The sequence below is a fragment of the Oryza sativa genome, chromosome 8 (genome assembly GCF_034140825.1).
Source record: "Oryza sativa Japonica Group chromosome 8, ASM3414082v1".
In the NCBI taxonomy this organism is placed as follows: Eukaryota; Viridiplantae; Streptophyta; class Magnoliopsida; order Poales; family Poaceae; genus Oryza; species Oryza sativa.
In genome coordinates this window covers 20,828,491-20,855,845 of record NC_089042.1, presented here as the reverse complement: position 1 = coordinate 20,855,845, position 27,355 = coordinate 20,828,491, and the positions used below count along the sequence as shown (strand labels likewise).

General features: G+C 42.0%; 3 protein-coding genes and 1 pseudogene across 3 annotated transcripts; 1 reads left to right on the top strand and 3 right to left on the bottom strand.

Annotated features, from left to right (window-relative positions):
• Positions 1-4,125: 4,125 nt before the first annotated feature.
• Positions 4,126-5,172, bottom strand: LOC136351593 (uncharacterized). Its single transcript, XM_066303776.1, has one exon. The coding sequence runs from the start codon at positions 5,170-5,172 to the stop codon at positions 4,126-4,128; it is 1,047 nt and encodes a 348-aa protein (XP_066159873.1).
• A 165-nt stretch (positions 5,173-5,337) lies between these two features.
• Positions 5,338-6,573, bottom strand: LOC136351592 (uncharacterized). The gene is made up of 3 exons (XM_066303775.1): positions 6,071-6,573; positions 5,701-5,893; positions 5,338-5,634 (listed from the first exon to the last, which is right to left on the bottom strand). Exons 1-3 carry the CDS (start codon positions 6,571-6,573, stop codon positions 5,338-5,340), a joined length of 993 nt encoding a protein of 330 aa, XP_066159872.1.
• An 860-nt stretch (positions 6,574-7,433) lies between these two features.
• LOC136351591 (uncharacterized) lies at positions 7,434-8,063 on the bottom strand (annotated as a pseudogene).
• A 7,351-nt stretch (positions 8,064-15,414) lies between these two features.
• LOC9272105 (uncharacterized protein At1g66480) lies at positions 15,415-20,173 on the top strand. Its single transcript, XM_015792950.3, has 2 exons — positions 15,415-16,142; positions 19,571-20,173. Exons 1-2 carry the CDS (start codon positions 15,528-15,530, stop codon positions 19,619-19,621), a joined length of 666 nt encoding a protein of 221 aa, XP_015648436.1. The 5' UTR covers positions 15,415-15,527; the 3' UTR covers positions 19,622-20,173.
• The last annotated feature ends 7,182 nt before the right edge of the window (positions 20,174-27,355 follow it).

Here is a 27,355-nt window from a genome sequence, read left to right as displayed (position 1 = left end):
TTTGGGTGTTAGACCGCATTTTGCCCTATTCCGCCGCATCTTCTTCCTCAAGCCCCAGCCGAACAAGAGCAAACTGTGCGTTGTTGGGGGAGCCGGTTTTCAACTAAGGGTAACCTTGAGCCAAAAATACTTCTCCATGCCCTTCAAGACCTCGAACAAGGGTTGGCATGCAAATTGGTTCTTTGTGCAAAACCCCGAGCCAGCATTTCCCGGGTACTCCTGTCTTCCTCCAGTATACCGAGATACCTGGAACTCACTTCCCATAGGAGAAGAGGCCGCCCAAGCACTTGCCCTGTTGGACCGCATGCTGAAGCTTAAAGAACAGGGTCTGCAAGGGGAGCAAATCAAAGAGAGATCCCGCACAGCCTTCGAGTTTGACGGCAAGCAAGACCCCAACCGAGAGGACCCAGAATCTCTTGAGTTCAAAATCATGCAGGAGAGAATGTACAAAATCTTCTCGAATGTTATCGTGGTCGGCTATTCGCACTTGTTGCCAGTCGTGCCATACAATGCCTTCAACCCTCCTCCTCCGGTACGTATCAAACATCTCGGCCTCTCTGAAAAACATCTTTTTGTCTTCTACAAGTTTAATTGAAAACTTGGAATGTCATGCACAGGAATTCGCCTTGATGAAGTCGGATCCTCCGATCGCTCAACGCCGCTCACCCCGTCGGCAGACTGGCCAGGCTAGTGGAGGGCCGAAAATCCAGTCCGACGTTCAACCCAACACCTCGAAGTCAATTAACCAGTCAGACTCTCGTAAGAGGAAGTTGGTTTCAAGTGACGATGAGGGCGACGATGTGGAAAAGGTAGGCAACAAAGGGGCGACTGAGAAACAACCAAGGCAAGCTAATCCAAAGAAGAAAACATCCAGTCGTCCCATACCAAAAATCAGGAAGTCATCCAGGTATGAGTCATTTAGCAATTTCCCTCGTATCGCTGGTCATTCACCATTGAAGTAGTGTTGATAGCATATCTCAAATTTGCAGGAAGCCATATGACATCGATCCTTCTAGAAAGAACTCTGAAACGACCAGCACGGAGACTGGTCCTACAACTGAAACCGGGCCAACTGCCGAAGATCGCCCGAGTAATAATCAACCAGCAACCGACAATGTACAATCCAGCAACGAGCCTCCGACTGGAAACCAGTCGGCCGAAGCTGAGATAGGTGCTGATCAGGAGCCCCCGACTGGAAACCAGTCGGGTATAGAACAAAATGAAGACATCCCGGAAGTAGAGGCTCAAACAAGCAGCCCTCTCCGAAAAGATACCAGCGCCGACCCGAGGTTAGGCTCACCTGTTAGGGTGCAAGGGCCTGCTCGTCCCCGACCAGAAGTCATAACAGGTAAACAGAAGATCCAAATCCATTTTGATCCGACAAACTTTCTTCGATTGCTTTATCATCGTTCATAAATATGTAAGGCCCAATGGTCGGCGATGAAGAAGAGGTCCTCCGGATACGGTTAGCTGAAGATTCTTGCCCACCCATCTTAGTTAAGTGGTGGGATGATGAAATGCAACCGCAGGGAATTGTAATAAATAAACAGAAGGAAGACGAGGAAGTATGTCTGCTGAAAAAGACACTCAGTCAAGCCACTCGTCTTGTAAATGTATGTCTCTTTACCCATAGCTTCAATCACCCTGTCGGCAACTTTACTGAATAAAGATGAAATTGCAATGCAGAGAATCCATCTTAGAAATAAGGCGAAGACCGCAACTCTCGAGAGATTGGTCCCCCACCTTGGAACCCTGGAAGCAACCAGAGACCAACTTCGTGAAGCCAAGGAGCTTGCTAGAAAAACTGAACATGATCTTAGAGACCGAATCGCCGAGCTTCAAGATTCCAACATTGAGCGGAGCGGTTCGTCCAAAGGTAACTTTTATTCTTGTCTGACTTGTCTGAGCCGCTTTTCACATGTGATTGACCAGTGGGCAACGATACAGTGCAAGCTGCCAAGATATCCGAACTAGAAAAGTGAATCAAGGCCCTGGAAACAGACAAGAGTGAACTGACCAAACAGAGAGACTCGGCTCTAAAAGACGTCGAAGGTACTTGTTGCTGAAACCTCGAAAGCATTCTTGTCTTCATGCTTTATCGTTAATGTGAACCATTTGTGCAGATCGTAAAGTCAAATCTCAGGCTCAATTCAATGTCTTGGTCAGCAAAATCAAAAAGCTTGAAGGAGCCAGAGACGAAGTCGCCAACGCCACTACGCCACTCGGTCCAAGCCATGTTTTTCAATAACAATGGTCCGAGTTCAATTGATGCTGTCGAAATCTTCGACAAACTGAGATCTACTCTAGATACCTATTTTAAGAACATCAAAGAAGCTGGAAATATAGGGGTGAGTCTGGCATTGGCGATGACCAAGTCCTGGTACCCGAAGATTGATATTGATGCTGTTGATGGCTTTGCAGATGGGACAAGTGAGGAAGCCGCCCTTGATCTCATCAGTGATGTGCAAAAAGCTGCTGACAAGATAGCCGCTGATGTAGTTGAGAGGTTCCATGACAACGATCTTAAGCCGACTGGGTCTGATAACTCTGATGATGAAAAAACTGAATCTGATTGATTTTGTATTCTGATGATGATGGAGGCACAATTTGTACAATACTGATGAATTTATGTTGTGCTTGATGATTTAAACTCAGCCCCGGATTTCTTAAAAGTTTCTGTCAAACCTTATTGAGCCTAAAACCCGCAAAAGTTCTTAAAAACTTTCAGTACTCATTGACTAAGCCAAAAAATCGAACAAAGCAATGATAAATCAAGTAAGCAAATTGAATTGATAAAAATCACACTCCATTATTATTATAGTAGCCCCCGACTGATAACTCAAGGAGTAGCTTGATGTTAGCAGTCAAAGAGGAAAGTACAAAAGTAATGCCTAAGCATAAAAACGACGAAGATGCTCAATATTCCAAGAGTTGTCAACACTAGTACCGTCTTCACGCTTGAGTCGGTAAGAACCTGGCCGAGTAACTTCGGAAATTATGAACGGTCCTTCCCATAAGGGAGATAACTTGTGCCGATCTCGTGTGGTTTGAATTTTTCTCAAAACCAGGTCTCCGACTAAGAAAGCTCGTGATCGAACATTGCGGTTGTGATAACGTCGCATCCCTTGTAAATATCGAGCCGAATGGATTAAGGCTGCTTCACGGGCTTCCTCCAGTCGGTTGAGATCATCCACTCGGTCTTCTCCATAGCGCTCCTCGCTGAAGTTACGAAATCGCAAAGATTCAAATTCTACCTCACTTGGCAACATTGCTTCCGCACCATAGATTAGAAAGAACGGTGACTGGCCCGTAGCCCGACTGGGTGTAGTACGCAAGGACCAAAGTACAGACGGCAGCTGTTCTACCCATTTGCCAGCACAGGGATGCAGTCGGTCGAAAACTCGTGCTTTTATTCCTTGAAGTACCATACCGTTGGTGCGTTCGACTTGTCCATTGCTCATAGGATGCACTATGGAGGCATAATAAATTTTGATGCCAAAGTCTTCACAGAAATGTTTAAATACTCCGCCAGTGAATTGAGTGCCGTTGTCAGTGATGATCCGATTAGGTACCCCAAACCAATGCACAATGTTGATGAAAAAATCTCCAGCCTTGTCTGTTGTGATTGTGATGACGGGTTTGGCTTCGATCCACTTGGAGAATTTGTCAACAGCTACAAAGAGATGAGTGTAACCACCGATAGCCTTTTTGAACGGGCCAACCATGTCGAGCCCCCAAACCGCGAACGGCCAGGATAATGGGATGGTTTGCAACTCCTGAGCTGGTAAATGAGTCTGTCGGTCAAAAAACTGACAATCCTCACATGTTCGCACGATTTTGTCAGCATCAGATACAGCGGTAGGCCAGAAAAAAACCCTGCCGGTAGGCCTTGCCAACAATGGTTCGTGCGGCAGCGTGATTGTCATAGATGCCCGAGTGTATATCTCTTAGCAATTGCCGTCCTTCTTCCAAAGACACACAGCGTTGCAGAATTCCTTACGGACTTTTCTTGTACAGATCGGTCTCATGTATGACATAAAGTCTGTTGCGCTTAGAAATCCGCTCGGCTTCGTCTTTATCTTGAGGGAGTTCTTGCTTGGTCAAAAATTTGATGAGGGGCTATCTCTAGTCAGCTTCAATCATGGCTACTACTTGAGTGTCCGTAGTCTCGGCTGTTTCTTTCCTTGGTACGGTTGGTTCATAAAGGTGTTCAACAAACACATCGGAAGGAGTTGCTTCTCGTTTTGAACCGAAATTGGCTAGTCTGTCAGCTGCCTCATTGTTATGTCGAAGAACATGGGTTAGCTCGAGGCCATCGAACTTATCTTCTAGCTTGCGTACCTCCTGCCGATAAGCAATCATATTATCATCAAGGCAGGACCACTCTTTCATGACCTGATTAACAACCAACTGAGAATCTCCGCGAACTATCAGACGCCGAATTCCCAAAGATATCGCCAGCCTTAATCCGTGGAGGAGCGCCTCATATTCCGCCACGTTATGGGACGCAGAAAAATGTATCCACAATACGTAACTCAACCTTTCTCCAGTCGGGGAAATTAGGACTACTCCTGCTCCGGTGCCCGAAAGCCTCTTTGACCCGTCAAAATGCATAGTCCAATACTCCATCTTCTCTGCAGACGTGTCTTCCTGGCACTCGGTCCACTTGGCGACGAAGTCTGCTAAAGCTTGGGACTTGATCGAAGTTCGCGGCTTGAAAGATAGATCCAAAGACATCAACTCTAAGGCCCACTTTGCGATCCGCCCATTTACTTCGCGGTTATGAAGTATATCCCCAAGTGGAAACGATGTGACAACCGTGACCGAGTGACCTTGAAAATAGTGAGATAATTTCCAGATGGTAATCAAAACACCATATAACAACTTTTGAACCTGAGGATATCTTGTCTTGGAGTCGGCCAAAACCTCGCTGACGAAATATATTGGTCGTTGGACTTTTTGAACATGGCCTTCTTCCTCACGCTCAACAACCAGGACCGTGCTTACAACCTGGGAAGTTGCCGACACGTATAACAACAGCGGCTCTTGCGGATGTGGCGAAGCTAAGACCGGTAGAGTAGTGAGAAGTTTCTTGAAGTCTTCAAAGGCTTTTTGTGCTTTGGGTCCCCACTGGAAATTGTCGGTTTTCTTTAGCAGCTTGAAGAAGGGCATCCCCCGCTCGCCGAGTCATGAGACGAACCGGCTGAGCGCCGCCATGCAGCCAGTTAACTTTTGAACATCTTCCTGGGAGCTCGGCAGTTTCATGTTGAGGATGGCATTGATTTTCTCCGGGTTGGCTTGTATGCCTCTATGGGATACCATAAAGCCAAGCAACTTTCATGACGGTACTCCGAAGATGCACTTTTCAGGGTTTAATTTCATCCTGAAGGCGCGGATGCTCGCAAAGGTCTCTTCTAGATCCGTAATCAAATTATCCTTCTGCTTGGTCTTGACGACTACATCATTAACATAAGCTTCAACGTTGTGACCAATATGAGTTGAAAAGCATCTCTGGATCATGTGTTGATAAGTTGCTCCTGCATTCTTTAATCCAAAAGGCATGGTGATGTAGCAGTAGGCCCCGAAGGGTGTGATGAACGAAGTCTTCAAGCAGTCGGACTCCTTTAGTCGGATCTAATGATATCCTGAGTAGCAATCCAAAAAACTGAGTAACTCGCAGCCGGCCGTTGAGTCAACTACCTGGTCAATGCGAGGTAACCCGAAGGGATCCTTGGGACAAGATTTGTTGAGGTCGGTGCAATCAACACACATACACCATTGCCCCGTCTTCTTCCGAACCAGGACTGGGTTGGCCAGCCAGTCGGGATGTAGGACTTCCTTGATGAAGCCTGCTGCTAACAGCTTGGTCAATTCCTCCTTAATCGCATCCTTCCTATCATGTGCGAAACGGCGGAGTCATTGCTTGATAGGTTTAGCATCTTCCTTAACATGCAAAGAGTGCTCAATCACCTCTCTAGGAATATCAGGCATATCAGATGGTTTCCACGCAAAGATATCTTTATTATTTTGAAGAAATGTGATGAGCGTGCTTTCCTATTTACAATCTAACTCAGCGCCTATTACAGCAGTCTTAGTAAGGTCAGAGGGATCTAGAGGAATTTTCTTGGTCTTGGCATCGCCTTCTCCGCTCTTTGGCATCTTGGTTGCAGGCACTTCTCCTTCGGTTGCTGTGGACGCAGCCAGTCGGATTTCTTCTCGGGCAAGCGTGATCTCGCGGGTCTGGGCCATCTCGCAGCTTTCCTTGTCGCATGTGACGGCTTGCTTGATGTCGCTCCACAGGGATATGACTCCTCGGGGACCTGGCATCTTCATCATCATGTAGGTATAGTGTGGGACAGCCATGAACTTGGCTAACGCCGGGCGTCCGAGTATAGCATGGTACGCTATCTCGAAATCAGCGACTTCGAAGCAAATATTTTCTGTGCGAAAGTTCTCCCGAGTGCCGAAAGTAACCGGCAGAGTGATTTGGCCGAGTGGAGTAGAAGATAGCCTGGGGATGACTCCATGAAAGAGCGCATTACTCGGCTTTAATTCTGCGCGAGGGATCTGCATGTCGTCCAGAGTCTTGGCAAAAAGGATATTGAGTGCGCTGCCACCGTCGATGAGGGATCTTCGAAGCTTGACATTGCGAACCACTGGGTCTAGTACCAGGGGGTACCGCCCCGGGTGGACCACTCGGTCGGGATGATCCGAGCGGTCAAACTTGATAACTGTCTCTGACCACCGAAGATATTGGGGCGTATCGGGCTGAACAGCATTGATCTCCATCCAAGTCGTCGTCGTAACAATCTGGTGAATGGTGGGGGATGTAGCCTCTTGCCGCACGGCGCTGGTTGATAGTTTCGCGAAGATTGATGGGATGCATGCGACGTGGGGAGCGGGGATGTTCAGCCCGACGCTCCCTGTGCCGGTCAGGAGGCGAGTGGACAGATCATTCGCCGTGATCCCTGCTCCTGCGGCTGGATCCTGCACTGACGACGCTGAGGCTTGGTTGGTGATAGTCTTGAGATCGAAGAGGCGGAACTCGGCTGCCAGTCGGCGTACGGATGCTTGCGGAGTTGACCGGGACCGAAGCGGTGATCATGGTCTTAGTCTAGTTCAAGATGTTGACGACGTGATTGGCCTAATTAAGTGTGTCTTCCTTGAGGAGGGTGTCGAGAAGGGTGATCGCTGCAACCGTGTTCTGCTGGGGGGGTGCGAAAAACCGTCGTCCCCTCGACGTCTTGTTGCCCGATGAGCTCTCGTGCTCGTCGCCCGGCCTCCAAGGCGCGTTGTCGCCGGTACTCAGCCTCCTTTGCAGCCCGTTCGCGCTCCTGTTGCTCACGCTGCAGTCGCTCTCGCTCTTGTGCTTGGCGTTCCTCCTCCAGTCGGCAACGTTCGGCTTCTTGTCGTACGCGCTGTTCTTCTGCTTCTCAGGCTTGACGCTGCTCTTCCGTCTCGTTGTCGGCCATGAAAATGCCGAAGTAGAGGGGCGTGTAGTTATCTTTGTAGCCTTCGTTGAAGTCGTCAAGGTTGCGGTAGTCATAGCGGTAGCCGAAGTCGTCGTACTCTACGATCTCCGTTGGTCGAGAGTCGACGCCGGGGGAGCTGAGGTAGCCGTCCTATTGTTCCGTCGAAACCGTGCCGAGAGGCTGGAGTATGACGCCAACTTCCCGGGAGCCAGACTGGATCGGGGTCGAGGCCAGATCCCGCGTAGGCCTACGGGGAGAGGACGCCCTTGTGGTGAAGACGGCAGCCAAGTCATCGGGGAGTTTCATCAGGATTGAGGGATAAGCTCCATCGTCTTGATCAGGTCGTGTTGGAGTAGATTGGATCTCGTCTGAGTGGTTTGAAGCAAGCTCGGTTGAGATGATCCTGGAGTAGGTCTCGGCCGAGTTCGGGATACCGAACGGGGCGGAAACCTGGCCTCTTCCCGACTGGTTCGAATCCGAGTCGAGGAGAGAAATCTTGCCGAAGTCGTTGGTGATGAAGTCGAGGCTGCCGAACCGGAACGCCTGCCCGAGAGGGAAGACAAAGTCGTCGATGCCAGAGACGAAACCCATCGCACTAGTCGGCGAAAAACTTGACGCTACCCCTACCTGGCGCGCCAACTGTCGAAACAAGATTTCGGCAATACTAAAAGGGGGTGGCTATCAAGCTGGAAAAGTGGATGGGTTGAGAGACAAGGAATTTTATACAGGTTCAGGCCTTCTTAACAAGAAGTAATACCCTACTCCTGTCCGGGGATTGATCCGCCGAGTGTATTATTGATCGTATGATCTAGGAGCAAAATCGTGCCCCAAGAGGCACCCGGACCCCTCCTAAGTACAGTCCATATCTCTAATGGAATAGGTAGTTACATACAAAATACAATCGTAACCAACTAGGATCCCGGGTATTTCCTTGACATACAAGTTTGGAATTTAACCCGAGTCCCTTTAAAGATATTCTATCTATACATGGCACCCCATACCCAGTCGGATATACATGTCGTGTAGGTATGGGGTATCCACAATCTCCACCATCAGTTTGGCACACAAGACAACCTCCCTGATTATTGATGTGTTTATTCCCTGCTAGTACTCCTGGAGCAGGAGACACCATGCCATGTAAAGCTCTTCAACCAAAGATTTTAACTTTTTTTCAGGCAGATTCATCTTCTAGAGTCTATCCCGAACACCAGAAATATCAGCGTTGCCTTCTCCATTAAGTAGCATTTCCTATGCATATCTAACAGTGAACAAACTGGTGTTGGAATTCTACCAGTGGTATCTCTAAAATTCGATTAACTGCCGAAAATAAACTTTAGACCAGGTATTCATCCCAAACTACTAGATTATTCAAATCATTTACCTAAGTTTGATAAGAGAAATTTACCTTCTGGCGGTGTAAGTATTGACTTTGAGATTGTGGCTTGAGGGGATCCAGTTGGCCTCCCAAATGGTGTACCATATCCTTTCTTTCAAATACGGTTTCTTTTGAAACTAGCTAAATACCCCTGCGATACATATAGTGAAACATCATATCCATATGCAACAGGGTTTGTTACAATTTTGTACATGTGTGTTGAGCTACACAGTCACTCGTAGTGAGAAACAATTGAATATAAATTACCCATGTGTATTTGATTCATACAATGAAGATTAACATCATGAACCCAAGTGACATTCGACCACCACCATCACTACTATATACTACCACCTTTTTAATATACGACGCTATTAACTTTTCAACAAAATATTTGACCATTCATTCTATTTAAAGTTTTTATGCAAATATAAAATATTTAAGTCAGGTTTAAAGAACATTTGATGATAAATCAAGTCTCAATAAAATAAATGATAGTCACATAAATTTTTTAAATAAGACAAATGATCAAACGTATCTTAAAAAATCATATACTTAAAAACGGAGGGAATAATATTTAAAAGTAGTATAGACATTCTAGTCCCACCAAAATACTTATTAACCATGCATGTAAAAGAAGGGCCATCCTTCATGTTTTGATTTCAACAGTTTGCCATCGGGGTAATTACCTAGCTCAATGCATGTTCCTGGTTGGTAACCTGTGTTCGGTACATTACATCAGATTGATAATGGGGATCATCAGCTGCAGAGATTTGTCCGGTCGGTCGGTCGCTGTGGCCTCCTCTTCGTCCCCACGCCCAACTGTGCGTCGTCGATCGTATATGCAAATGCAACCAAGCCAAGCCAGAGCCAGGCCAACCCGCCGTCCTCCGCTGCTGTAACCGATTGCGTAGCTGCACGTACGCTAGCTCGTGGTGTGTGTCGCCGTGTGCTGTGCAAACACGTACTGTGATCCATATAATTAAGATGAGGGAGTGTTAATTAGTAGTATATAAGATAATGAACCTACTGTCAGGGGCTCAGGCAGCCGACAGAAGGCAAAGACTAAGGCTGTCTTTAGATCGAGTGTAAAAAGTTTTGCCGTGTCGATACATCGGATATACGGACACACATTTAAAATATTAAACGTGGTTTAATAATAAAACAAATTACAGACTCCGCATGTAAACTGCGAGACGAATTTATTAAGCCTAATTAATACATCATTAGCAAATGTTTACTACATATTGTTAAATCATAGAGCAATTAGTCTTAAAAGATTCGTCTCGTAATTTACACATAATCTGTATAATTAGTTTTATTTATATTTAATATTTTATACATGTGTCCAAATATTCGATGTGATAAGATGAAAAAACGTGACATGGGATCTAAACAGGCTCGAACATAACCTGATCTGACAGATTCTATCGGTCGATCCCATTACATGCATACGTGGCCTCACCGTACCTCGCTCTCGCCTCCCTAGCTAAACCACACATCCATATCAATCGATCATAGAAGTAGTATTCAATTATTATTCATCTCACTCCTAGTTAATTTAATCTAGCATTGATACTAGTTAGTATCTCCATCCCAAAATATATTAATCTAAAATCTAAATAGAAACGTTCCTCCAATCTTAGAGCCCCTTTAAATCGTAGGAATGAAAATAGATAGGAATAGAAAAAATACATGATTCTAACATGAATGAAAATTTAAAATAGAGGATTGTAGAACATAGGAAAAACACAGGAATGAACATTTGATTAGACCATAGAAAAAACACAGGAATTGGATGAGAGAGATAGACTCAAAGGAAATTTTCCAAGAGCTTTGAGCTCTTGCTAAGTTTTCTTCAAAATCTCTATAGGATTGTCCATTTCATTGGGATTTTAAAGGATTGGATATGATTCAATCCTTTGATTCAAAAGTATTCATAGGAATTTTTCCTATAGGATGAAAATCTTCTGAAATTCATATTTTTACTCTCCAAACCAAAGGGGACCTTAATGTGTGTTTGGTTTAAGAACCAAGATTCCTGTTTTGTTTATAGGATGGAATGATCCAATCATTTTGTTTGGTAGAAGATGGGTAATGTTTGCAGCTAAGTCCATATCCAGTTCCGACAGTGTGGTAGAGCCCGACATACAGCAACCAGCTAATGGGCGGAGCGATGTAATCTGGCGGGTGAAGGAACGGGTGGAGGAGACAAGCAACTGCTGGAGGAGCTCGATATATGGCGACTGGATTGTAGCGGAAGCCCACGCCAGCAATCGACTAGAGACGGAGAGGAAGTTGATGACAACCAGCTGCCGAACAAAAACAAAGTAGTGACGGAATCCAACAGGTGGAGTGGAGGAGAAGATCTGCCAGCGGAGGAGCTGGATCATGACCAGATGGGCAACGGCCAGCGAGCAAGGAGCGGCGCGGCGCGATGCGGATGGACGGCGTGGGAGCTTGAGCGGTGGAAGAACGGTACGGCTCACGCCGTGCGCTCAACCCCGGTAGGTCGAGCTCGTTCGCCAGATTTTCTCGAGTGGCTTGGACCCAGATCTAAGAGGAGTATTCCTCTAGAGGATCATGCTATTCCTATCCCATTCATTCTCAAACCAAACACCTTTAAAATTGAGTTCGACTCAACCCTATTCATATCATTTCTTCAACCAAACGCATGTTTAGAGTGGTATATTTTAGAACACAAACGTATACGTATATACTCCATATCAGTAATGGGTCAGAAATGAGACGTACGACAAACCCGGGAGGCCTTCCTACTGTCTTCCCCTTTTATCGTCTTCTTCCCGTGACTCGCGGCATATCTGCCTGCAGCGTCAGCATGTAGTCTTCTTCTTTAATTAGCTGCTGCTGCTGCTGTTTCTTCTTCTTCGTCTTTAGTTTTGCCTCGTGCATCTATCACCAGAGAACGACATGGCATGGCCTATATATGATCACTGTAGTATATATGATAGTCGTCTCCATCGACCATGGTGGACATCGAGACAAAATATTTAATGTCGTCGTTCGTCGACAGATCGATAGATCACTCGCTCACCCCCATGACCAACTTCTGTCACCCACACGTCAGCCTTACGTATGCACCTACGTCCTACGCTACAAGTTAAAGGTACTAACCATCGCAGCGCAGGTGTGAATGAATTGTGAGCAACTGAGCATGGACATTAGGACAGTACTATCTGTACTACCGTTGATCGTTCGTCCCAACATAAACGAATCTAAACATAAAGTCACATCCTATCATGAACTTAAGTTTATTTTGGAAGGAGGGAGTATATATACATCACACGACTACTCGATCGGTTCATTAATTCTACTTACACACTGTAATTAGCACTACCATTACACAATTACTGGCTAGTACACCTCCATCTCAAAATAAATTTAACTTCTATCTACGAATCTAAATATAGTTGTTTAGATTTATAACTAGAATTTGATTTTTTTAGATGAAAGGGGACTAGCTTGCAAAAATAATATTAATTGCCATTTGTACGGACTAGTCATCAGCTAGTTAGCTAAAGCACAAACTTTACTATACTGTACTGTACGTGCTGACAAAGAGACGACGATTAGTTTAATTTGGACATGCTGAAGAAAAGGCTACACTAACTAGCTGCCTCTTGTCCTCTTCACGTATGGAATTTACCTGACAGAGATCAGCATTTATCGATCACATATATCCCGCGGTAAAACGCTTGGAATCATATCGATCGACACAGAAGGTTCTCTCATAACCGACATGAAATTGAAATCGACTGACATTTCACAGAATTCTTCTCAAAAGATCTCCAGAATCCACGCTGGATGGCCGGCCATGAGGTAACCTGACACCGAGGGTAACTCAGCTCGATCGTATGTACTACAGCCAAAGCTAATTCTCAACATTTTTCTTGAACCAAGCCAAGAATTTAGGACTAATGAAAGAGATATTTAACGGAAATGGAGAGCTAGCCACACTTTTATTTTTCCCTGTTCTCACCGGACACCGCCAAAAATTAACAACGACACGCACTCGCAGTTCTATCTCTGTTCCGTTGCCGTCTACGCACGCCCCTTCTCACTTGTAGCTTGCCCGTTGCCCCGTCTAGAAGGATGTAGTACTAGTACTCTCTCTGGGTTTTAGTTTTTAATGTATGATGTTACTAAAATTTTTATATATCTGGTTGCATTCACATGGTTAAGAAAATTGCGTAATTATTATGTATTTAATTTGTTGTGATATTTATTACTTCCTCCGTTTCAGATTATAAAACGTTTTGACTTTGGTTAAAGTCAAACTATTTTAACTTTGACTAAGTTTATAGATAAATATTATAATATTTATAATACTAAATTAGTGTCATCAAATTAATAATTGAATATATTTTCATAATAAATTTTTCTTGGTTGAAAATATTACTACTTTTTTCTATAAACTTAGTCTAACTTAAAACAGTTTAATTTTGACTAAAGTTAAAACGTCTTATAACCTAAAACGGAGGGAGTACCAAAGGTATTTTAGACAAGATTTGTAATTTTCTATATATTTATATTAGCAGTAAATATCGTAAAACACCGAGAGTTTTTGGGCACATCTATCTCAAATTTAACCATAGGTTTAGCAGTTTTTATCATAAAACCACACTTCTTGGGGCATATTGTATCATAGAACCCATATTCCGTACGTTTTCTATTATTCTCCCTTTTTGTTGGCTAATCCCACGGAAACAATTTCTTTGTTTCAGGTTATAACATTGTCCACATTTATATAGATGTTAATGAATCTAGGCACACATATATGTCTAGATTCATTAACATATATATGAATGTGGGCAATGCTAAAAAGTCTTATAATATAAAACGGAGGAAGTAATATATATGAACAACAATACAATTACTCTACTATGCAAGTACCAATTTATGTTAGAAATCCGTTCACTCAGTTAACACTTAGTTCATCATGCTATAAGTACTCCCTTCGTTAAAAAAAAAAGACCAATCCTAGCATCCCAATTTAAACTTAGTGGGGAGTAAAAATGCCAAAAATAGTCCTCATTATTAAAAAAAATAGTAATGGTGATAGATAGGTGAAGGGTATTTAAGAAATAAAACTTCTCGTTTTATGTGCCGAGGGTTGGTAGCTGGATGGTAGAAGTTGGTTTTTTATGGGATAAAATTCAAACTTTAGAGGTTGACTTTTTTTTGGACGGAGGGAGTATAACCCAAGTTCTCGCAAAACTTGCATATTGATGTCATTCTCGACACTTCTGCGCTATTAATTCAGCTATCTTCGTCAAAGCAAAACAATTACAACAGGTGAGCATATGAACTTTGAGATAGATGTGGTCAAAGCATGGTGCGCTTTGTGATCTTTACTTTAACTTTTTTTAAATGTTAAATGTATGTACAAGAGACAATAAACGTCATACATTAAAGAGAGTAGCTAACAACCAACAAATTAAACATTTAGATGCGCAATTAATCACTGTTTTTGTTAGCTAGTCTACGCATGGATGATCAACCACATTTAATTAAGGGCATGGCATTGTTATAGATGATAGAATTAAACCGTACCTAGAACATCGATCATATACAAACAGCTCACATGGCCCTCTTGCTCGTCGTATGTACTATAGTACAGTACTGCACACTATATACTAGTACAACATATTAGTAATATACTCCCTCATTTCCTAAATGTTTGACATCGTTGACTTTTTTAAACATGTTTGACTGTTCGTTTTATTCAAAAACTTTTGTGATATGTGTAAAACTATATATATACATAAAATTATATTTAACAATAAATCAAATGATAGAAAAAGAATTAACAATTACTTAAATTTTTTGAATAAGACTAACGGTCAAATATTTTTAAAAAAGTCAACGGCGTCAAACATTTTAGGATAGAGATAATAGTTAGATATGTACATCATTATTAGTGTCCAAGTAAATCCAAAATGCAATTATTTTGCCACGCCCATACAACGATGTACTAATTAAAGAACATGCATCTCTAGCTACCACGACACGTCGACGCCTGGACCCTTGAATAATGCAGGTATCGAAAAGATTATGCTTCTAATCACCTGTAACTAATTAAACTAGTACAGTCCCTCAGTTTTAAATTACTCAGCGTTTTAAGATTTTCCTAATCAGAAATCCGTACATATGTCCATCTAACTCTAAAATAAATCATATAGTTTAACTATCTTTTTACCATTACACATGCAACAACATACTCACACACTTCTATACCCACGCCTCCTGACATAAACCAACGACATCTTACTAAATTTTATTCGTGTGTATCAGTATTTGAATCATGATGGATGAAGCCAACAACATTATAAGGTTAATCTTTTTAGATTCACGCTCTCGTAATAAATATATAATATTCAAATATTATTAAACCACACAAAATTTTAAATTATTAACGTTTTAAAAACAACTGTTTTAACTTAGCATAAAATTAGCGACGAGTAATTTGAAAATTGGGAATAATTTAACAATTAGACGTGAGATTTGACTTTGCCACATCACATGCGTGTGCCTCCCTTTATATGCTCTTCTCTCCTCTTCCTCTTGCCTCGCGAGCTCACGTCAACTACTCGAATTCGAGCTCGTCGGCGAAGCAGCAGCAGCCAGCTGAGTGAGGCAGCTAAGCTTTTGATCGATCGATGGGCAACGCGATCGCCGGCGGGAGGCGGCGGACGGCGAGGGTGATGACGGTGGACGGGACGACGTACAAGTACAGGCCGCCGGCGTCGGCGGCGGCGGCGCTGCGCGACCACCCGGGCTACCAGGTCCTGGAGTCGGAGGAGGTCAGGCGCCTCGGGATGCGCGCGCGGCCGCTCGACGCCGACGCGCCGCTCAAGCCCGGCAAGCTCTACTTCCTCGTCGAGCTCCCTCGCCTCGCCCGCGCGCCGCGGCGGACGTGGTCGGGCGCGCTTGTCCATGTCGGCGGCGCCGGGGAGAGGTTGGAGAGCATGATGCTGTCGCGGCGGTCGGCGTCGGACGTGGCGGCGTCGCCGGTGTCGTCGGTGGAGGCCGGCGAGGGCGGCGCCGTGCGGCTGCGGATGCGGCTGCCCAAGGCGGAGGTGGCGCGGCTTGTGAAGGAGAGCCGCGACGCCGCCGAGGCCGCCGAGAAGATCATGCAGCTCTGCGTCGACAGGGACCACAGCTCCGCGCCGGCCACCCCCGTCCTCCGCCGCCCGCCGCCGCTGCCGCTGCCGCTGCCGCTGCCGGCGGCGCTCGTCTCGTCGGACAAGAAGAAGGTCGCCGACAAGAAGCAGGTAAGGAACAGCATATAACATACTCTCTCTGTTTTCTAACCCTTTGCTCTGTTTCCTCTGCTTCGAATTCAAACCACAAAAATGGCGGAAATTTTCAAAAATCTTCGACAATGCCATGTTTCATACTCTCTGAAACCTCTTCGAAATGTATGAGTTCAGCGGCAAAAGAACAATTAAAGAATCAAAATTTCAGGTCAGAAGTTGAAGTAATTGAAGTGTTCATTAGTAGATTAACCACCGAGCACTTTCAGCTTGAAATTTTTAAACCTGACTATACCAACTTTTAGATTGAAAATATTTTTTTTCAGCTCAGTGGTACTAAAAAGGACTATGATAGCAGATAACAGGATCTATCAGAACTGCAATCTGTTTAGAAAACACTAATAGCTTGTTGTTAAGAGGATGACGATTACTTTAAGTCATGTCTCGCGTCTTGACAATTTTTACGGTGTTCTCTAGTGATATAATTGTTCCTATTAGTGGTAATACCGGTGCTATTATTAATACTACCAGTAGTCACCACCGTAAATATACTCGTAGACCAATGATTCAGAATTTTTTTTTTTCTATTCGATCATGTATACTCCATGGATCGGAAGTGCAAATCACTATCCCATTATTAAAAATAAAAAAAAACAATCTCAATCCATCACTTCAACTTTCCAACAATTAGCAATGAGTTGTCCATGATTCGTTGACTTCCCCTAATCCAAATCCACTTCGTGTCAGAATTTCACTACTCCTTCACATGGTTTAGGTGGTGCAGAGCTGTGCATGCAACAAGTGAATGAACTTGCTTTTCTTTCTAGTTGCCTACTCCTCTCCTTCACCCTGTGTTTGAAACATGGTCTCATGAACAGTTTTGAAACAAAGGGAAAATTAAAAGAGATATCCATGGTGACCTAGAATAGTTGGGTTGATGTGTCCATGCATGTGATATGGATGAAGGGGACATGCATATGTGTCAATGGAGGACCATGTGCAAGGGCTTAATTGGTTTAGTTAGTTAGAAGCATATATTGTGTGAACAAGTTTGGTGTGGCACTTAAATGAGGCCTTTGAAAATAATTGGAGGGGTCATACATATATTGATCATGATCTCCAACTCCCAAAGTTAAGAGGGAGTAAGTCAAGTCATTATCATGATATTGGCCGTTGATGTTCAGAGATCAGTGCAGTAGTTAGTAAATCTTTTTTTAGGGATGTAAGCGGGCTTTGAAACCCACCTAATCATTACTCCCTCCGTTTCATATTATAAGTCGTTTTGACTCTGTTGAAAGCTAAACTACTTCAAATTTAATCAAAATTATAGAAAAAAATAGTAACATTATGAAAATATATTTAATTATCGACTTAATGAAACTGATTTGGTGTTGTAATATTACTATATTTATCTACAAACTTAGTTAAATTTAAAGTAGTTTAGCTTTGACCAAAGTCAAAATGACTTATAATCTGAAATGGGGGAGTATTATGAATATTTTTATGATGATCTAATAAAAAGTATTAGTATTACAGTGGAATGTCCTCTTATAATTTCTTGCTAGTGACATAGGCTGTGTTCGGAACTCCAAGTTCCCAATACTCTCCTCTTGTTTTTCGCGTGCACGCTTTTCAAACTGTTAAACGGATTGTTTTTTATAAAAAGTTTCTATACGTAAGTTGCCTAAAAAAACATATTGATCCATTTTTGAAAAATAAATTAGCTAATACTTAATTAATCACGTGCTAATGGATCGCTCCGTTTTTCGTGCGCACTGTTAGAGTTGGGAACTCAGGCATCCGAACACAGCCCTAGTGTGCAGAGTAGTGTCTGTGCTACCTTGTTGCATATGAGGTTGTTAGGTGCTTCACGTATTAACCAATTCATGCAAAAGTTTAAACTGATCAGGAAAAAATATATAAAAGATGATAAAACATAGTTAATGGTTCATTGAGATGTTTATAACTTTATATATTCCATTGATCAAGTGGTTGAGTTCCTACTAAAGAAAGGTCAATATGGCAATGGTCAACTTAGAAGAGTGTTTGCTTTAAATAGGTAAATTTCGCATGTAGAGGAGTTGCTAGGAAGAGTAATTTGAGGTCAAATGATGAGCAAGTAAGTCTAATGTAATTGAGTACTAGTACTACTAATACAACTAATCACACGTGCTTAGATTCTGGCACTTGGTTAATTAGACTGAAACTGATTAACCACGTTGTTTACGCGAATCGATCGATCATGACATGTTGGTTTTTTTTCTAGAGAGAGTTTTAATTGCAAGAGTGGACTTCATGTAGTACTAGGTACAGCTAGTAGCTGGCTGCTACGTGGAAGCTGTCAATGCATTCTCCATTCTCCAATGTCAATTGTGTACAGTATCATTAACGAATACATTAGAACAGTGATTAATTTAGAGGGACAGGTCTTGGACCTCTCGTGTTTATGAAGTTGATGGAACTAAACCTAAGTTAGATTACACTCCAATGTACTTCTAAAACATCAGGGTTGTCTATCTGCAACTACTTTAGAATCTATGCTTAAATACTATGGCGTTGTTAGAAGAGGTTTAGGGCCTGTTTGGGGGAGCTTTAGATTCTGAGAAGCGGCTGTTTGGTAGCCAGCTTCTGACAATCTGAAAAAACTCTGAAACCCAGCTTCTCCAGCTTTTGGCTTCTTAGTTCATTTTTCAGAATCTGTAAAGCTGTGGACTGTTTGAGGCAGCTTCTAACAGAAGCAGCTTTTGGGAAAAGCTGCAGCTGGGACAAGCTCCCCTAAACAGGGCCTTAGACACTTGCGGCTTCTTTCAGAATCTTCAGCTTCCTAAAGTAGTCTAACTTCTAAACAAGATTTCAATAGTTCATAGTTATAAAAACTAGAAATGAATCAGAACATAGAAAGTAGAAAACTCAAATTTTCTATATTCTCACGAGTAGTTGAAAAAAAATCACAAGCTCCCCTGTCCTGTGTTCTTTTGGGAAAAATTGAAGTCTGAACTTTTTTTGTTCTATACACACATAAGAAATGTAAACGTATCTGAACTTTATCTGAACTGGTCAACAGTTCCTCTCGATGAAACCAGCTTATGGCCGGCATTGGAGTGTCGGTTAGGCCGTCGAATCGATCAAACGGTGCAGTTAGTCGTCCTCTGTCCTGACGGACACAATCATGGCCGGTCAGAAAGGGATCCAAATCCATGGATAGCTTCTGATTCAAGCACAGGCTGCAAAAGCAGCGCACACACCACACAAAAGCCATTCGTCCTTGTCCGAACGAAAGCAATCCGAATTAATCCCCTCTAGCTAATTGACACCAAATCAAAACACACCTAGGAGGAGAAGCAGATGCTGTGGAATGTTTAAATTCATGCGCTTTGAATTAATCTTTCTGAAATGTATGTTTTCGTTCTGAACTTGGTTTCTCTTGTGTGTTGATTCCTTGGCAGAAGAAGGCGAGGTTTATGACTGACGTACCTGACGAGATCATCGACTTCTGAACATTTGATGATCGGCATTATTGCATGCAAATCACCATGAAACAGTAGTGCAGATGGATGGAGGCGAATTTTAGAGAATTAATGTTTTCAGGGAGGAGATAATGAGATGGATCGATTACTATCGCGTTTGCAGGTTAATTGGGAGCAATGAGCACTGACACGAGAAGCTGCGATGTGAAGATATGAATGGCTTCCTGTCTCTCCCAGCCTGACGAAGTCTTGTCATCTGCAGCTGTAGTAGCCTAATCTGAATATTTATCTGATATTTCTTGTCGTCAGAAACGGCTTAGAATTAGTTGGTGATTGACTTTTGGTGTGTAGGAAAAGAAGAAAAAAAAAACAGAAAAGGAACAGATGCTAAAGGTGTTGTGGGGTGTGTGTGTGTGTGTGTGAGTGTGATCATGGACTGCTCGGTGTACATATTATTGTCCGGTTAGTGTGGATCTCCCTTTCTTTCTTTTTGCTACTGATGTTATCCTTTTTTTCTTAGTGCGCATCTTGTTGCATTCATATGGACTTTGACCGTGGATAAAGATAAGGGATTTTTTTCAACTTTGGAAAGCATGGATGATCGCTATTTAATCTCAGTGGATGTGCCGAGGACTGCTTGGATAACATATCAACCAAACAAATTACATGTGTATATCTACTCGTGGATACAAAGGCCGAATTTCGACCTACATACTCCTCTATTTTTGAATAGATGACGCTGTTGACTTTTAGACATATGTTTGACTATTCGTCTTACTTAAAAACTGTATGCAAATACATGAGATATAAATCGTGCTTAAAATACTTTTACTGATAACATAACTCACATAAAAAATGATAATTACAAAATATCAAACAAATATGATTGCCTCGATAGGCTTTTCCCTTTATTTCTCCTATATGTGTGTTAAGAAATAATGTGGTTTTTAATTTTGGGGTTATAGTCGATGGTTTCTCTTCTTTTTTTTCATCCTTACTATAGAACCGAACATGAGAGCAGTGGCATATCTAGGATCTTTATATAGGTGGTCTAACATATATATATTTTTTAAATATCCTAAATATAACAAAGTTAGAAAAATAAATTGATTAAATGTGCATCATATAATATATTAATAAAAGAGCTTTGTTTCAAAAGTTTTTCTTACATATGTATATTATACATTATGCTAGGATTTTATTTGAATGGTTCCGGGACCACCCCTAGATCCACCTATGCATGAGAGCTTCTTCTCATCCAGCTCCTCGTGACTCGAATGAAAAGGCGTGCAAATTTATTTGATTTTACAATATTCAAGCCTCCAATAGGAAGCATGGCTCTTACAGGGAGAGAAGTGGATGTGTTGTTGGAGGTGGGGGTTGCTATGCTGTCAAGGTTTGAATGTGGGCATGAAAAAAATATGACATGAACAGAGGGACATGTATTAACTATTTTAATCCCTAGAGACTAGAGAGCATGTACTCTCTCGTTGTCTGCCCCTTTACACAGACATATATAGTTAGATTTAATCTACACGTGAAGAAATAAAAATAACATGCGTACTTGTGAAGGGATATCTTATGGAGTACATAATAATGCGAGAGGGACTATGCGGGTGGTTTCTTTCGTTGTGATCGGAGAGATTAGTCGACAATTCGAGGTCACGATTTATTGTGTGTGTGGTTTCTTCTCTGATAGATGGTGGCCCTTTTGCCGAGGGCACAAACTCCTATCATGGACGGTTGTATAATGTTGGCACTCAACTCTAGCATGAAAACCCTGATTTAGTTTGACAATGCCTGATAAATGTTTGGTGTTTCGTTGCTGAATGTGGTCTCTAACTTTTACATGGATGAAAATCTAGCACCGATTGATATTTGGGTTGTTTTGAATGATACCAGTGGACAAAAATTATTTTCTTCTTAAAGGCATTGTTCTACAGTACGCATCATATATACTTATGCTACAGATTCAATCGTTGGAATCTTCGAGTGTTTGGCGTTTGGCATGATATTGTGATCCCTATCCTAGGTTTTTGCACCTATTCTTCCCTTTTTTTCTGCATTCCTGATAGATGGAGAGGTCAGGTTTAATTTTAATTATTAACAAAGTATGCCTTATTATCTTCAAAGAAAGCTTGCACAATAATTTGTGTTATCTATTTTTTTTCAAAATGGTTCATAATTGTTTAGATCGTAACTAACAAATGAGAGCACATTCCTTGATCGTTTAATATCTAATTCAAGCAAGTTTATGAGGTTAAAATCAATCAAGGTACCTGTTCAGTTTCAAAATGCAAACAAAGCACAAAGTGAGTGACACGAGTGCTCATATTTACGATTAATTTCAAGATATACTGGACCAGTCGGATGTGCTCGTAGGGCTAAGGTGTACTAGTGTATTCACATAAGTAAATGTTCGCGCATTGTACTAGAAAAAAAAAAAGAAATGCGAGTTTCCCTCTTATTTTCAATTGAAACAGGGGGCAAATTCATAACTCGGTTTTCATGTTTCTTTCTTATTCGAGACCCTCGCTCTTTGAGAATTGGATTTGGGATGGTAATAAGAAACTGATTGACAAATTAGTCGAGATTAGTGCCATGTTCAAATATACGATGATTAGCTAGCGTCATACTAATCATTGCTCTGCATCTATAGCACGTGTGAGTATCCAATGATCAATATTGACTTTAATTTCCTCGCATAAATGCCACGTCAACTTCGTCGAGAAGTTCAGCTTTTGCTTCTCTCACGGACTACTACGTGTTTGATGACGAAATGCAGTTTGCAGTTGGATCTTAATTAACATCTTGATTATATTATTTGTGCCTTAATTGGACTAGAAGGTTTGGTAAACGTCATACTAAATATGATTTGCATGGTACACAGGCACAGTTGGGGTGATGTTGCCATGAGCATGGGGACCAAGAAACGGTTGGTTAGTGAGATTGATTATTAGTACTGGTTAATTTGTTGGTAGCTAACGAGATTTCTGCATGATTGTTTATACTTTTTTAAAGGATTGTGCTTTTCTCCTATATTGGTTACCTACCTACTAGTAAATTGTAAAGAAAGAGATACTGTAGTAGTCTGGTCAATTCTGAAGTGTACTAGCTAATAATAAAGCACATAGCACACAGTATAGACAAGCTGGTAGCAGCAGAGCCAGAAAACTTTTTTTTTAAAAAAAAGGCAAATTTTGCTATAGGACATCTAAATTTTATGCAATTTGCTAATAAACATCGAACAAACATGTCACGGCTAAAAGACATCCTAAAAAATTGGTATTTACAAGAGGATATTTTCGGTTCAATTAGATTGATAAATTCTTAATAAAGACGAGAATGCTCTAAGACCACATGCTCAAATATGACGTTAAAGTAAAATTTAGAAATTATGTAACTCTAAATTTGCCATCACCCTAAGTACATCATTAGCATACATTATATTCCATCTTCACTCTAGTTTCAGCTCAAAAGCTTTTGACCCTAGGGGCATTCTTGTCTTTTTGAAGAATTTATCTTTTCAATTAAACTGAAAGTGTCATCCAGCAAATTACTAGTTTTTAGAGTGTCTTTTAGCCGTGACACATTTTTATGACTACCAGCAAATAACATAAAATTTAAGTGTCATGTAGCAAATTATGCCTTAAAAAAAGAATTGTTGAAGGAGACCAGTGATATTGATCTTATAAAACTTCATTCAAGCTGCAAATTATGAGAAATTCAGGGAGGCTGAACGTCTTGAACCCTTGGTTGCCCCTCCTTTCTCCACCACTGCAAAGCGCAAACCAGTGTGCATATGTGGTCGGTCATAATTATATCATCAGCATATTTGTACATGTACATACTAATCAGTCATTATAGTTATTTCTACACTAATAATATGAGTGTTCATCTAAATATGTCAGAATTACAACAATTTTAAGTTAACAAATTCTACATAAGCCACACTTATTAACTAACAATATTAATGAACCATCATAGATTTGGTTGCCCTCAGCAGCACACAATCTCGATGTCTACAACGAAGGAGGAACCTAGGGGCATCCTCTTCCTCGATGTTGCCTCATCCCTCATTTTAGTTGAGACTTCTTCTTCTTCTTAATGAAAAACCGTAGGGATAGTGACGAGGGAGGTAGGTCCCGATTTTCCGATAGGTATTGATAAACAGTCGATTTGGACGGAGTGGTGACATAACTCGATCCGACTTCTGAACGAACACGCTACTGAGCCTCGCAATCGCAGCACCACGTCTCCTCTGGTTATCAACCGTGCCGAAACCTGGTTGACCTCGCCGAGAAGGCTAATCCCTGCATGTGAATCGAAAAACACAAGCAAGAACAAGATAGATTGCAACCAAATTGCATATGAATGATTAAGCACTCGAATTTGGGGTTCCACAAACCGATCTAGCGGCGAAACTGTTCTTGACAGAATAATCTAAGCAAAACCCAACTCTAAACGATGACGGCTACTGAATTAATATGATTAGGGACGTCCTAGGGTTGCCCTAGGGCGCACACCCCCTTGGGCTAAGCCCACGACAAAATTACAAGGCCCAAAACCCGAGTCAGATTCGGACTGGATGAGATACGTGGCTTGTTTTGCAGATTCCCAGCAGCTCGGTAGGAATTTTGACGTGGGACCAAAACCATCTGAAAGTAGACTCCATAAGCTTTCCAACAAGTACTCATGGGCCCCGAAATTCCTTCTAGATCAGCGGCTAGGTCCGTTTGAAGTTGATGCTGTCAGGAGGCTCGAATCCGAATCCAAAACGTGTAGAACTTTATCTCTTGTCTTCTATGGACCAAAAGTGACGTGATGAGATGGAAGTGGACTTGGAGAGGGTCTTGATATGGTCCCCAATCAACTTCTTTATCATCTATGAATTCGTTACGCTCGGTCTTTTTTCCTTCTCCCAAGCAAGTATCTTTGCAAATAAAAACACATGAAACTCATTGTGTAGCAACGTTTTTTCAAATATATAACATGTAAATCTAATGTAGAACATATGCACCTTCTGTTGATTAATACATAAGGTAGTTATGGTTATATTCGAGCTAGTTGTGTCCTCATCAGATAATCTTTCCTTCAGCGGTTGAGTTTTTTCATTGCCGGTGACAGTGACGACGACTGAGCCACATCATTTTGGTGGTGAGAAACATGTGGTTGGGTGCTCACACCTCTTTGTCAACCACATTAAAAATGTGAAAGAGGCAACAAAGACATGGCTCATTGTTGAGGAAGAAAAGAAAGACGAGGGGAGATATGATGTAACATCTCGAAAAGAAAGAAAATCCCTAGCAAAAATGGGAGCATAAAAGACATGGCATGAATATTTGTGAAAATGGTCACACAAATTCGCACTGACCGAATATACCACTTTAACATTTGTACTTTCTAAATCGGGTCTTTCAGTGATAAGTGATGTACTCATCGATAATGAGACGTCCATGATAACTGCATTAATTTTAAAATATATCGGTTCAGTTTTTCAAAAGTACTCATATAGGGTGTGTGTATTCATAGGGGTGAGTGTGCGCCACCCGTGTTGTGAATGGCTACGTTTGTACTTATTTCTTAAAAAAAATCTGATGAAAAATAATTCAGAAACACAAATGTTCGCGGAAATGGTCTGGACAAATTAAAATGGACCGTTGCCGGTTGGGTGGGCTGCTGGTCAGGTCGATGAGTGATGGGCTCTTTTCTGTCATGGGCTTCATGTCCCATCCACCATCCGATACACTGGTCTGCAATAGGTAGTGCTTTGCCTGGGAAGGTAGCCACCTGGGATATCAATAGTTCGACGATGATGTGGCAAACAAGGTTCATGTTCAAATTTGGTTGAAAGCTACAAAAATTTTGAGGTTTCAGTGTGAGATGAAAGAAGATTCTGAGACAAATTTTAAATGATTTTTGAGCATTTCAAATTTGAACAGTAAATTCGATCAAATGATGGACGAAGACCAGGACCTCTAGATTTGCGATCTGGAGGTGGGCCTGGATGTGAGGACCTAGACACTGGGAGGGAATCGTAGGAATGAGATAGAGATGTCATAACACGTTCAGAATTGATCAAATGGATTGCTTGTTAATCTTTCAAAAGTTACGAACCCAAAAATCTGGCGGAAGTGAAATAGCAAAACCGTTGGTCAAATTCAATTGTGGGAGATCAATGTGCTCATGGGGGCCTAATGATTTGTAAATGGAATAAGTTTTACTTTAGGTCCCTCATCTTGCCGCGAGTTTAAATTTCATCCCTGAATCACAAATTCACAATACCAATTAAAACACATCCCTCATCTTTCAAAACCGGTAGAAGTATGTAAGCTGTTTTGATTGACCTGACGTTAACTTAGCGCAAGAAGCAAAAACAAATACTAAAAGAACTTGTGGGCCCCCACATGTTAGTGAAACAACATCATCTTCCTCCTCTCTATCTCCCCCTCTCCCCTCTCTTTCCCATCTCTGTCTAGGTCTCTAGGCTGCGCAACCGACAGCGGGCGGTGGCAGCTCCCTCCTCCTCCGCGATGAGCATCCCCAACACGCGACGTCGGTGCTCCCTCCTCCTCCGCGGCGGCCGCCCCTCTTCCCAGTTTTAGATTGGTCTATTGGTGAATAAAATGTAGCTCAAAATCTACTGCAATTCTGTCATTCCAATGTGATATTTGGACCTAATTTTTCATGTATTCTTGTTGCTTGATAACCTGGCCAAATTGGCCACCTACTCCTTTGTACTGCAAAGCTAATCTTGGTGACATAACAGCCTGGATAATCTGCTTGTTTTGGTGGATCAATAGATCGAGAACATACTGTGCATATGGGCTCTTCTGATGGACAAACAACATAAAATTCACCGGTTCCAATATTGTTTCACTTACATGTGGGGTCCATGAGGTTTTATATTAGTTGTTTTTGCTTCTGGTGTCATGTTAGCGCCACATTAGCCAAAACAGCTTACGATACTATCTTGGAATTACATTTTTACTGGTTTTAAAAGGTGAGGGACGTGATATATGTGGTATTGTAATTTCAAGGACGTAATTCAAACTCATCGTCAAGATGAGGGACCTAAAGTGAACTTATTCCTTGCTAAACTCGGCTTACAAATCCACCCACTATGGGCCTATTTGTCCTACGTTGACACTTAAGGCCCATGTAGCTAACCCTTATACAGTACTGATAAGCCAACCAAACTTCAATCCAAGTGGACACATTTATTTGCTTTTTTGTCCAAATTAGTTTCTCAATTCATCTTGCTCAAACTTCTGCAAGAACTACTTTTACAATAGCAAGAATTAATTATATAATCCATTTGTGTACTTGGTATTAACCAACCACCGAATAATCTCAACAAGCACATGCAACAACAGAGCTACTCTCAAGCAACAGAGCAGCTCACAAGAAAGTTCTTGCCAAGATCCCAAGTAACCTTACAGAAAAAAAAGCCAGTCCACTTTACTGAATCACAAGTATCTTGGCTACTAAGGAAGCTGAACATTCTTGCTACACATCAGATTAACACAGCCAAAGCAAAGTTAACTCTGCCCATGATCAAACCATAATTTCCAAAAAGCTAATTAATCAAGGATGCAATGTCACAGCATCTTCTTCCTCTTTTTGCTTCATCCTTTTGTTGTCTCTTACACCACTTTTCCAGGAATAATTGGGACCAAACATTGGCAGATACAGCTCCTCCCACCATCTAACCTTCTTGTGTGATCTTTCAGGAGCACATGTTGTCATCACACAATCAGAAGA

Coding starts and splice junctions, on each gene's coding strand:
- LOC136351592 (XM_066303775.1), bottom strand. CDS start 6,573: ATGCAGATCCCTCGCGCAGAATTAAAGCCGAGTAATGCGCTCTTTCAT. Junction 5,894..6,070: donor ACTGCTGTAATAGGCGCTGA/GTTAGATTGTAA, acceptor CGCACATGATAG/GAAGGATGCGATTAAGGAGG. Junction 5,635..5,700: donor GGTTACCTCGCATTGACCAG/GTAGTTGACTCA, acceptor GGATATCATTAG/ATCCGACTAAAGGAGTCCGA.
- LOC9272105 (XM_015792950.3), top strand. CDS start 15,528: ATGGGCAACGCGATCGCCGGCGGGAGGCGGCGGACGGCGAGGGTGATG. Junction 16,143..19,570: donor AGGTCGCCGACAAGAAGCAG/GTAAGGAACAGC, acceptor ATTCCTTGGCAG/AAGAAGGCGAGGTTTATGAC.
- LOC136351593 (XM_066303776.1), bottom strand. CDS start 5,172: ATGCCCTTCTTCAAGCTGCTAAAGAAAACCGACAATTTCCAGTGGGGA.